Source organism: Salmo trutta, chromosome 1 (genome assembly GCF_901001165.1).
Source record: "Salmo trutta chromosome 1, fSalTru1.1, whole genome shotgun sequence".
NCBI lineage: Eukaryota > Metazoa > Chordata > Actinopteri > Salmoniformes > Salmonidae > Salmo > Salmo trutta.
This window is the reverse complement of record NC_042957.1, coordinates 48,937,324-48,949,724: the sequence shown is the minus strand read 5'-3', so window position 1 is coordinate 48,949,724 and position 12,401 is coordinate 48,937,324. Positions and strand designations below refer to the sequence as shown.

Sequence of the window (12,401 nt, the reverse complement as noted above, 5' to 3'; positions counted from 1 at the left end):
GTTATCTACCAGCAACACTGGCTGGTGGTCAAAATGGTGACTTTGGATCTGTGGAATATTGCATTGTTTATAAATAACAAGATAAACATTTAATCCAGACTTCATATTTAATAAGATGTGCACATCAAAACCAATGTCAGAGAGAAAAAAAAACACACTGTACTGAACACATTTATAGAACATAATACTAAGAATGAAGAATTGCCTGGCAGTCTTCATGAAGCGATACTGCAACAACCCCTATTTAAACTAAAGTGGTCCAAAACAAGTCATGTACATTCACTCTTTTTAATTAAAATCCCAAACCTTTTCAGATCAGACCGATTCTGTTTTCTGGGCCATCTCCATGAACAGGGGGATCCGAGAGTTCTATTGTATGAAATCTCCCATAGTCATGATTTTCTATACAACACAAATAGCATTATTGGGCAATGTGTCTGATATATAAACCAGCATTGTCTCTTTCTGATTGTTTGATCCAGCTACGTCAGCAAAACCCATCTGCGGGTCATTTGAGTTTCAATGACCAAGAAGAATCACTCCTATTTATTAGATTGTTTCCGTGAAAAGACAAAAGCAGCAGGATCTTGTTTGTCCATCGCAGGTTAATCATGCTGACCTGCACACACACACACAAAAAATAATAGGCTAACATTTACATCCTAGTTTTTAAAAGACAAGCATATTTCATATTTTCCTTTACATATTCACACTTTTAAAAAGGCTAATCAGGTTGAGTTTTGTATACCAGCATTTTGTTCACCCATCAATGTAAACATGTTTTCCTGATGATTTTCTTAAGATGTCTACAAAATGTGGTTCATGCATGAGTTTAGAGGTTAAACTAAAGGCTTATATTCTGTACTTCTTACATATGCATGTCTATTCTATAGATTCTCCTCTGAGAAGGATCGGCAAAAATTAATGAAGATGGTGACAGGGAATGCCACAGGAGAAAGGATAGAAGGAGCAAGTTAACTTGATAAGTTACTTATTGTGATGATAAAGACAAAAATATCTAAATAGCCCATTACTGCTCATTCAAGACACATGGAGAACACAGGAGGCAACCCTACGTTCACGGATCTACCCATAAGTACAGCAAACGAAATAGGACCAATGGTGTGGGAAGAAACATTCTGGGGGGGAGACAATAAAACACTTAACTAAAATGCCAATCCCCTTTCTTTAAAACAATGATTTCAGACTCAAAACAAATTCATGTCTCAAATCAAGAATGATGAAAAAAAATATTACCATTAATTTTGACGAGTGTCTTAAAATGAAAGCAGTGGTTTTTACTAAAAGAGAGTACTAGTCAGATATTGCTAAAACTATTCAAAACAAGGTCATTGCAGTTGTAAAACTTCACTAATCAATAGGAATGTCAAAGTTGGTCCCATATTAAATAGCCCTGTGTGTTTAGCATTTTAGGAAGTGTGTATACTACCTAGTGGTCGACTTAAAAAAAAAAAAAATTGTATTACTCACTGGGGCATACTGGATGACAGTACAGAGAAGTGGTTCCGTAATGCAGTTTCAAAAATGATGATGGTGGCTTACACATACAAGCTACAGACTAAAGGAAGAAATTGAAAAGTGAGATAGAAAAATATAGAAATCAGAAGTACTTCACAGTGATGTCAACTGAGGCCAATCAGGAGCCTGGCTGCTGGATCCTACGATTAAATGACTCACACATACACGCAGTCAAAAAAGCCATAAACATTCCAATCACTCAATCACACACAAAGACTTAGTTGATTGTTATGCACAGGTAGAGGCGCCTCACTGTGGTTTCCCCAGTAGGTTGGAGAGGAAGCTGGACCCCTGTCCCCCACCATGCCCTCCTCCCCGTCCTCCTGCACCCCCAAAGGAATCCATCTGGTTCAGCTCCGACTGGTCCAGCATCTCAAAGTCCTCTCCGTCCAAGTCCGTGTCCAGCTCCGAGCTAGACTGCTTGCGGTAGCCCCTATGGGCCCCTGCTCTGGTGGGCCCCACCCTTTCTCTGCGGGCGGCAGGGGGACGAGGCTGCATGGCCCCAGCCAGTGCCGCCTGAATCATGTTGCTAGCGATGATTCCAGCCAGGTCACCTCCGAGGAAGTCAGAAGCGGGGGGGAGGCCGCCGAAGGAGAGCTCCTCGTCCAGGTCGTCCTGGTCAGAGTCCAGGTGGGATTCCACATCCAGCAACTCGGCCGTGGTTCGGGGGCCAGTCCGCCCAGACCGAAGACCCAGGCTGGGCAGCCCGATGCATGAGTCGTCGTCATCGTCCATCAGGGTGGCGTCTGGGTTGATGGAGGGGAAGTCATTGAGGTCTCGTGCAAACGACTCCTCATTGTCGCTGTGTCTATCAAAATCTGAGGATGAATGGAGAGGAAGGGGTTCAAGATGTTGGAATGTCATTTGTAATTTAAAACACAGGCAATCACCCTGCACAACATGTCTTACCAGAGTAGGCAGTCATGCCACAGTACAGAAAACAGAAAACACAGTGCAGTGCCTTATGACATGTCATCCTATCATACAGGCTCTAATGTTAGCTACAATTCACAGATACGCATTGGTCCCCGATTCAAATGTTTAACATACGACTGCTTCGCGAGCTGTGCCCAGCTTCGTGCGCTGACCTGCGGAAGGACAGCAGTCTGTTCGTGATCTTGCACGTCTGCGCAGTACATTCAGCATTCAAAAGCTAAAATGGCTTGCGCGATATTAGGCTTCATTAGTTGAGTGACAACCTATGTAATTTCCTATGTTATTGTTATCTATGCACTGTTGAAAATTTTGTTTTATATGCACTGTCAAGTTGTTTTACCAGAATAAAGCTCACTAAACTTCCAAATGGTCAAAACCATTCAATTTTGAGATGGGGGTGAAATCCAAAGTTGTGTTCATTGGCTATGTCATAGCTAATTTTGATTAAATAAATATTTTCTCAATCTACACACAATACCCCATAATGACAAAACAAAAATATGTTTAGAATTTTTTAAATGTATATTAAAAAAAATGAAATACCTTATTTACACAAGTATTCAGACCCTTTGCTATGAGACTCACAATTGAGCTCAGGTGCATCCTGTTTGCATTGATCATCCTTGAGATGCTTCCGGTGGCGATTTTAGCATGTAAATCTTGGTTGAGCAAACTTGAAAAACACTACACAACACTAAACAATACATTAATTGCACAATAATGGTGACAAACGGTGCCCACAAACTGTTAGGGCCTACATAAAGCTGTTCCAACAGCAGAGTCCCAACACCTTACCACTGCCACACCTGGCTATCAGCAGGGCCTTGTCTGGCAGTGAAACAGTTCATTCAGCCTCATTTACTGCCTTTTAAAAAAACATAGCTGATATGGCTGACTTGCTTAAACAAATGTGGTTTCTACTGACAATGGAGAGGCACAAACTATGGCATAAGGGGACAACGAGCGGATAAGAGGCCATCCGCAATTTTGATTAAGACATTAGTGAGCGAGCTAGGACGGACGTAGTCAATAACTATTTGTTCAGCACTTCTGAAATGTACAGCGACAGAATTCAGAACATGGGCTGTTTTTACAGTATTCTCCCTGTACACCAAGTCAGAACCGTAGGATAAGGGGGCATATAAGTAGACAATTAAAGCTCTTACAATATTCGATGATTACATTTCTCTAAAATAGGCTATAGGCTACATGTGCACCACCAAGTCAGAACAGTAGGTGAAATTGAGGGGGAAAGGGACCAAATTATTAGGACGAGGCACATGGGCTACTAACGGCTACTAACAGCTTACACAATATACACTTAATATTACTTTCTTAGCTACAGTATACATATCTCCCTGCCCCCCCCCCCCCCCAAGTTCCCAGTTGTCTTGAACTCACTGAAGTCTGAGATTTCCCAGTTCAGAGTTTCCAGTTGTTTTGAGCGCAGCCAAAGTCATGCTGGATTGACAGCACAGCCAATGTTGAATGTTTATCCTTTTAAGCCTGGAAAAAGAGACCCTTAAATCCAGACTTGGACCACATACCCGCTCCACTGACGACCAGGCTAGTGATTGCTTTGCAATTCTTGAAGTTAGCCACTGATTCCTTTAAAAACCACTCATTGTTGAGTGGAGGAACACCAATATGTTTTATCTATAATTTCTCTTCATATGACAAGGATTGAAAAGGATTTGCCAGTAGATGGTCGACTTCACTCATGCTGATGACTGCTAGCTTCCTAGCTAAGATTTTGAAAGTATGATGTCGACATAATCAGTCCAATCAAAGCTACTGTAGATATAACGTGATTTTATCTGTGGCCAATGACCTTGAGCCTTCTTGGATGGGCATTTCTAAAGTAACTATGGCAGCACCCAAGGGTCTTGAATGTTTGAGCTCTACCTGTAGATTTTGCGGTGACGTAGTGTCCCCATGAGTGATAGAACACTGAGCCAATCACATTACCAACCCCTACGCTCCGTATTTTCCGCTGGCTGCCGCACCACCACAGAAAGCACTGAGCTAGCCTGAAACACCTGCATTTTGGAGCTGCCTTACTCAAGAAAGCCAAAAAGATACCATGTTTGTATGCAGCTTTATTAACTCAACAATTGTTTGCAAACTGATATGTGACACGTATTAATGCCAAAATAACATGCAAAACAGGCACACAAAGCTGGTGGGGCTCATGATTTGGAAAGGCATGCGCCTATCTATACAAGGTCTCACAGTTGACAGTGCATATCAGAGCAAAAACCAAGCCACTGTCCGTAGAGCTCCGAAACAGGATTGTGTTGAGGCATAGATCTGGGGACAGGTACCAAAACATTTCTGCAGCATTGAAGGTCCCCAAGAACAGTGGCATCCATCGTTCTTAAATGGAAGAAGTTTGGAACCATCAAGACTCTTCCTAGAGCTGGCCGCCCGGCCAAACTGAGCAATCGGGGGAGAAGGGCCTTGGTCAAGGACGTGACCAATTAGGCCTTTATGGAAGCCACTCCTTAGTAAAAGGCACATGACAGCCCGCTTGGAGTTTGCCAAAAGGCACCTAAAGGACTCTTGGACCATGTGAATCAAGATTATCTGGTCTGATGAAAGTCTTTGGTCTGAATACCAAACATCACGTCGGAAGGAAACCTGGCACCATCCCTACGGTGAAGCATGGTTATGGCAGCATCATGCTGTGGGATGTTCTTCAGCAGCAGGGACTGGGAGACGAGTCAGGATGGAGGGAAAGATGAACAGAGCAAAGTACAGAGAGAACCTTGATTAAAAACCTGCACCAGAGCACTCAGGACCTCAGACTGGGGCGAAGGTTCACCTTTCAACAGGACAACAACGCTGAGCACACAGCCAAGACAACACAGGAGTGGCTTCGGGACAAGTCTCCGAATGTCCTTGAGGGACCCAGCCAGAGCCCGGACTTGAACCTGATCAAACAACTCTAGAGTAACCATGATAATAGCTTTACAGCGACGCTCCACATCCAACCTGACAGAGCTTGAGAGGATCTACAGAGAAAAATGGGAGAAACTCCCCAAATACAGGTGTGCCAAGCTTGTAGCGTCATACCGAAGAAGACTTGAGGCTGTAATCACTGCCAAAGGTGCTTCAACAAAGTACTGAGTAAATGGTCTGAATACTTATGTAACTGTGATATTTCCGTTTTTATTTTTCATAAATGTAAAAAAAATACTTTCTGAATGCACTGTACACACACACACCAGCTCAGACAGATCCAGCCCAGAGAGGCCCAGCTCATGATCTCCATCAGCAGCTGATTTTAAATTAGAATGGAAAATGTATGTGTTTGCATCGAACTGCATCAATCTAATCAAAAACGAAGTGTCAAACTAAAAACGTGTCGTTCCTGTATCGTAGCCCATGTATCTAGATACGTATTCAATCGTATTGAAAGGGAAAGATGCACATCCCTATTAGCTACATTGGATCTGGCTCTAATTCTCGTGACTCCAGAGCATGTGTGCCTGGAGGTGCAGACTCAGCGGGTGGGTGCGTACTGTACCTTCTGAGCCCTCTGTGAGAGGAGTCTGGCCACGGGACAGATTAAAGGTAGCATTGTCTGTGTACGAGACCTCAGCGTCAGAGTGCTCAGAGTCGGTCATCGCAAGTTCTTTGGCCCCTATAGCATCGTCAAACTGAAAGAGAGGAAAGACATTGAACTGTGTTAGTCATTCATAATATACTATGTTTCCTCTTGAATGTAGTCCATATGTCACAGATGATGTGACCTGATATGACTGGGAGGGCCTGCTATTTTTATCTCTAAAGGGGTCAGGTTATTGTAAATCTGAGACCAGCTGCAGGGTTAAGCTACATATGCCACTCCTGGCCATCTAACTGAGTAAAAACCAACACAGGAAACAAGTAGGCCCATTTCAATAACCATAACAGTCAGATAGATAACAACCTGACTATGCTTTTGGACTGCACGTGAAATACATCAGGTGAATTACCGTCGGGCAGAATGCAGCAAGCTCCTCCTCACTGTCACTGGCATCACCGGATGCTGCACCCCGAATTGGCTTGCGGAGGACTGCAGAGCAAACGCAGACCACAGGTTACAATGACTGAACTACTCTCTCGATCCAGTCAAGGTAGAAGGAGATGCACTGGTTTAGGTTTGTCCATGCAAACTGTAGCAATGCCAATGCAACTATCAGACACAAACGAACAGGCAACACACGCTGTACTCACACTGGTTGTCGATGGGCTTTGACATCATATACCCGCGAACGCTGAAGTCCAGCCACTGCAGGGCTGGCTCCAGCTTCACGCACACACGCTGCCACACGCGGTGGTACGCTGCCAGGGGGCACAGCAGAACAACCAGCACTGGGACAAGAGAGAATGGCTTAATGTTAGTGGAAACATCACTCGGCATAAACAAACAAACAAACAAAAGACAGAAAAGAACCATGGCCGCATTCATCTGTGCTATTAGGCTCTGGCTCACCCAATCCCCAACCTCCGAGCTGCTCTCCTCAGCCCAGACACACCCATGGGCTTGAGCCCTTGAGCCCCCCTCTCGCCATTCAACAGAGAACGAAACAAAGAGTGGGAGCTCAAGCAGCCACGAGATTGTTAAGTACGTCAGAGGGCCCTGGCAAGGCCTCCCTGATCTTGGCTCTCTACATTGGTTAGAGGTGTGGGGGATTAGCATGTCTCAGCCTGACCTCCTTCCTGCATCTCTCCCCCTGCCTTCCCACCTCCCCCTGAGTCCCTCCATTCCTGCTTCCCCCTCTTCCTGATTCCCTCCCTGCCTGCCTCAGCCCAGCCAGGCGGTAATCACCTCACATACAGAACCCTGGTGGCGGGGACACAGATCTGGTTTCACCAGCCATGCATTTTTAACAAGGGCAGCCAGCTTTCCACCACTAGGGAGCTCTGAATGGGGATGGTGTTTGGGAAACAGAAGGGTGGGGTAGGTGGGTCGTCTCTCACTGTACTCACCCGCAGAGTAAGAGAGCACAAGTCCAGGAATGTACCGTCCAACCATGACCAGACAAGTCAAGAGGGCACAGGTCAGGAGGCAGAACTAGAGACAACAAACAGAGTTCAACTGGACAAGTTACTGATTAGATGTATGTTCACAGTAGGCTGAGAGTAGACAAGATATTGTATTAGGGTTAATATAGGAGACCCTTCATACTAGTACAAGGGGAGTGCCAAGGCCTCACCTTGCCAGGGTTGTGGCGTTTGAACTGCACCAGGCTGGATGTGAAGGCCAGCCCAGAGACCCAGACCTCAGCAATGTGGTGACACAGCTCTGGGACACTGAGCAACCCTGGCTGCACCAGGCCCCAGCTGCATGATAGGAGTACAACAACAACAGTGACATCATCTCTCTGTGACCACTGCCCAACCAGAGTGTGACGATAGGATACAAATGATATGTTTTTAAGACGTAGGCCTACCTTTCATTTTCAGACTCATCAGGTTTTTTAACTGTGGGAAGAGACAGAAAATGCACTTAACACCCGCATTTAGCAACAATCCACATCACTACATGCACTACACTTGGACACTCTACACCACATGAGTTTAAATGAGGACAGGCATGACAAAGGATACCACTCATTATACAAGGTCTAATGAATAGTACAGACCAGGGCCAGTAGGGTATTCACACCAAGGGTAGTATGACACTGGGGAATAAGGGACAGGATCTAAGAACCAAGTCAGGTGTAGTTAACAGTTGGGCAGAGGTACTCAGCGGGGACAGACCAAGACACAGTGGGGCATGTGGCGTTGGGTGCAGAATAAGGCAGACTAGCCAGAAATAACGTACTATATCCTCCTCACCTCTGATCTCAGGCCAGATCTTGTTCCTCCAGCTGTCAACGCAGATGAATACAAGCAGGCCAGAAGACAGCAGGAAGAGCAGGCGCAGCGAGGTCAGGGCAAAGAACCTGGAACAGAACACTAAGGTCAGCTTCAGAACAGCTGACGTTTCCTTTTGTTTAAGATGTCACAAACATACCCTGTGGACTCTCGTGCAAGTGGCAGTTATGCACAGACTCAGATGCGTGGTGCCTCAGTTACTGACAAAGGTGGGTTGCTGACTGAATGTGACGGAAAAGGCCGACACCACAAATATTGTGGTGATAGTTTGTGTGTACATGTGACTTTGAACTCTACTTTGAATACAGGCGTTTCCTGTGTTTGTCACCTCCTGAGTAAAATGTTGTCAGACTCTGACAGCAGACAATCTAGACATTAGTTCAAATGAGGACAACAAAGGTTGAGAACTGCATTCACTTCGAGCTCACCAAGAGGCAAATATACTCTGTCACATTGCCAGGCCAGCATTGTAAATAAGATGTTGTCATATCTACATGCAGACCACCATAGTCCCTGTGGCCAAGAACGCCAAGGTAACCTATCTAAATGTCTATCGCCCCGTAGCACTCACATCTGTAGCCATGAAATGCTTTTAAAAGGCTGGTCATGGCTCACATCAACACCATCATCCCAGACACCCTTGACCCACTCCAATTCGCATACCACCCAAACAGATCCACAGATTACACAATCTCTATTGCACTCCACACTGCCCTTTCCCACTTGGACAAAAGGAACACCTATGCGAGTATGCTGCTCATTGACTACAGCTCCGTGTTCAACGCCAGTGCCCTCCAAGCGCATCACTGAGCTAAGGACCCTGGGACTGAACACCTCCCTCCTGACGGGACGCCCCCAGGTGGTAAACAACAACACATCCGCCACGCTGAACCTCAACACGGGGGCCCCTCAGGGGTGCGTGCTTAGTCACCCCCTGTTTACCCATTACTGTGTGGCCACACACGACTCCAACACCATCATTACATTTGCTGACGACACGACGGTGGTAGGCCTGATCACCGACGACAATGAGACCGCCTATAGGGAGCAGGTCAGAGAACTGGCAGTGTGGTGTCAGGACAACAACCTCTCAATGTCAGCAAGTCAAAGGAGCTGATTGTGGACAACAAGAAATGGAGGGCCGAGCACACCCCCATTCACATCGAAGGGGCTGTAGTGGACCGTGTCGAGAGCTTCAAGTTCCTCAGCGTCCACATCACAAAGGATCTATCATGGTCCAAACACACCAACACAGTCGTGAAGAGGGCACAAGAATGCCCCTTCCCCCTCAGGAGGCTGAAAAGATTTGGCCTGGGCCCTCAGATCCTCAAAAAGTTCTACAGTTGCACCATTGAAAGCATCTTGACTGGCTGCATCACCGGTTGGTATGGTAATTGCTTGGCATCCGACCGCAAGGTGCTACAGAGTGTAGTGCATACGGTCCAGTACATCACTGGGGCTGAGCTCCTTACCATCCAGGACCTCTATACCAGGCGGTGTCAGAGGAAGGCCTTAAAAATTGTCAAAGACTCCAGCCACCCAAGTGATAGACTATCGTATGGCAAGCGGTACGGATGCACCAAGTCTGGGACCAACAGGACCCTGAACAGCGTCTACCCCCAAGCCATAAGACTGCTAAATAGTTAGTTGAATAGTTAACCAAATACTGTAGCTACCCGGACTATCTGCACTGACCTTTTTGCACTAACCTTTTGACTCATAACATACGCTGCTACTACTGTTTACTATCTGTAACTTTATTCCTAGTTATATGTACATATCTACCTCAATTGTGCATAGCCAAGTTATCGTTACTCATTGCATATCTATTATTAATTTTACGTGTTTTACATTTCCATTATTTATCTTTTTTTGTCTCTGCATTGTTGGGAAGGACCCATAAGTAAGCATTTCACTGTTAGTCCACACCTGTTGTTTACAAAGCATGTAACGAATAACATTATATTTGTTCTTAATTGATCTGCCTGGTAAAATAAAAGGTAAAATAAAAACAAGCCTAGAAGCCTACAGATTGGTTTCAAAAGCAGTGTTGGAATTCAGGATTACGTCATCTAGCTATGCAAACACCTGGCCTAAAAATGGATAGCTAGATGGCAGCTATTACAAGTGGCTCCATTACCACTTGGTTTAACACATCTAAAAGATAGTTAGTGGCCACAATAACAGCAGAGTGAAATGTTGCTGATAGCCTACATCATTAAATATGAGAGAACTATTGGCTGATAATGCATGGCATACAGCTTCTTATTACTAGTACTGAGATAGAGAACACATTCAGAAGGAAACAAAACCCAGGCCCCCATTTCTTAGGGACCTCTGTTTAAAGTAAAAAGTACACACATACCCATTAGTAATCATGTCTTGATTGTGTGAAAACTAAAACACACACAACAGAATTTTCCAATTCATATACCACAGACACCAGTACTGGTACTGTTAGGGTGGGCTTACTTCCTGTAGACTTCTCCCCCAAAATACATGTGACTTGTGTCGTTTCATGCATTACGATGTATCACTCTGGGCAATAATATAGACTATTAGTTCACCACTCTAAGCAGGCTGACTTCTTGACATTGATTGATTGGTGACATGGTGGCTGTTTGCAATGGCACATGTAGGATATTGACTCTGTAATACAAAGTGCATCGACTCTGTAGGGGGACATTGCCTTACAGGACTTTTACTATTGTCATATCACTAATTCCTTTCGCAGATTCTGTTTTACACTCCTTGTAGATATTTGACATATAGGCTTAACTAGAGTAGTTGCAGATTCAACATACTAGGCCCATTTCCATTGAAAGATAATGTCAACCCCCAGAGTTGATAGTGTTTCTAATGCAGCCTACAGAAGCACAATGGTGCTTTGGTGTTCTATTAATAGCAGCTCTGGTGAGCCATCTGTCTTATCTTAAATTGATGGGAGACGTTTTCGTTGTGCAAAAGCTTCTGATGGTACAGTAGATATGATTACTGTACTTGGATATGATTTATATATGTCATGAATTATACATTGTACAAATATGCTTGTCATTACTGCTATTCCATTTATAATTTCTCAAAAACTTACCAGAACACAACGTTGACCACTGTGTACAGTAGCACACTCTGAAACGGCCTTTCCCACACCAGAACGGACTGTAGGTAGGTCAACACCGGCTCGTAAGGTCCGAGTCTCTCCTGAAGCGAGGCTTTAACAACGCGGACCTGGCCATCTCTTTCGCTGGAGCATGGTCGACTTCTCAGGCCAAGAGTCGACCCCTGTTGTCCTGAACACTCTCCCATGGCATTTTCCAGTCCTTCCGTGTGCGCCATCTCTCGCGTCAAATGTTGATTAAATAACCCTGTAAAATAACACCTCGGTATAAATATGGAGCTAACTAAAGTAAGTGTCGTGTCCCAGATCGTGTCTCTCACTTCCACGTCAGAACAACCGAACCCGCTTTTAGCCGACTAGAAGACGATAGCAGACTTGTTACCTTGTCATTCTCAAACAAAGCTACAGTAACTGTCAAAGGTCCCTGCCCGAACGAGCTTGTCAGTTAACAAATATACGCTAACATTCCCGTATCTAGACGCAAGTGTCGTTTCACCTGGCTAAGTATGTTGTTAGCTAACTAGCCAAAAAACGAGCTGTTTTGGCTAGCTAGCTATGTATGCTAACTGAATACTAATAACAGTGCACTGTAGCTAACGTTAGCTAGCAAAACAACTACACGACGCTATCGATATCTTTACCAACTATGACTAGAACATATTCATATCAATTATTTGTAAAGTAGCACACAAAAAACGGACACATACTTTGACATTATTGCAGAAAATGATCAAGTGGTATTGACAATATGGCGTTGCCCTAAGCCTAGCTAAACAAAATCGTAGTCAACTGGCTCACCAATCAGAAGCAACAGCACTACTTTGTCGTTTATTGTGGATTTAGCTGTGGACAGACAGGTTGCGGACCAAAGTATGTGAATGACATTTCAATAACCTATATTGAGGAAATCTATAAAATATCCTGTATTAACACTTTACTA

At 44.6% G+C, this 12,401-nt stretch overlaps 1 protein-coding gene across 2 annotated transcripts; it reads right to left on the bottom strand.

The window, feature by feature from the left end:
- Positions 1–93: 93 nt before the first annotated feature.
- Positions 94–12,401, bottom strand: LOC115198229 (reticulophagy regulator 3). Of its 2 annotated transcripts, none has more exons than XM_029760025.1 (10): positions 12,260–12,401; positions 11,435–11,708; positions 8,305–8,411; positions 7,917–7,947; positions 7,680–7,806; positions 7,453–7,537; positions 6,697–6,834; positions 6,456–6,535; positions 6,005–6,137; positions 94–2,357 (listed from the first exon to the last, which is right to left on the bottom strand). In XM_029760025.1, the coding sequence occupies exons 2-10, from the start codon at positions 11,677–11,679 to the stop codon at positions 1,789–1,791; spliced, it is 1,515 nt and encodes a 504-aa protein (XP_029615885.1). In that variant the 5' UTR covers positions 11,680–11,708; positions 12,260–12,401; the 3' UTR covers positions 94–1,788. The 2 variants fall into 2 exon arrangements, with proteins under 2 accessions (XP_029615885.1, XP_029615876.1); XM_029760016.1 differs by lacking the exon at positions 12,260–12,401 and adding an exon at positions 12,169–12,256.

Coding starts and splice junctions, on each gene's coding strand:
- LOC115198229 (XM_029760025.1), bottom strand. CDS start 11,679: ATGGCGCACACGGAAGGACTGGAAAATGCCATGGGAGAGTGTTCAGGA. Junction 7,948..8,304: donor GATCTGGCCTGAGATCAGAG/GTGAGGAGGATA, acceptor CTCTTCCCACAG/TTAAAAAACCTGATGAGTCT. Junction 2,358..6,004: donor TCTCACAGAGGGCTCAGAAG/GTACAGTACGCA, acceptor ATTCATCCTCAG/ATTTTGATAGACACAGCGAC.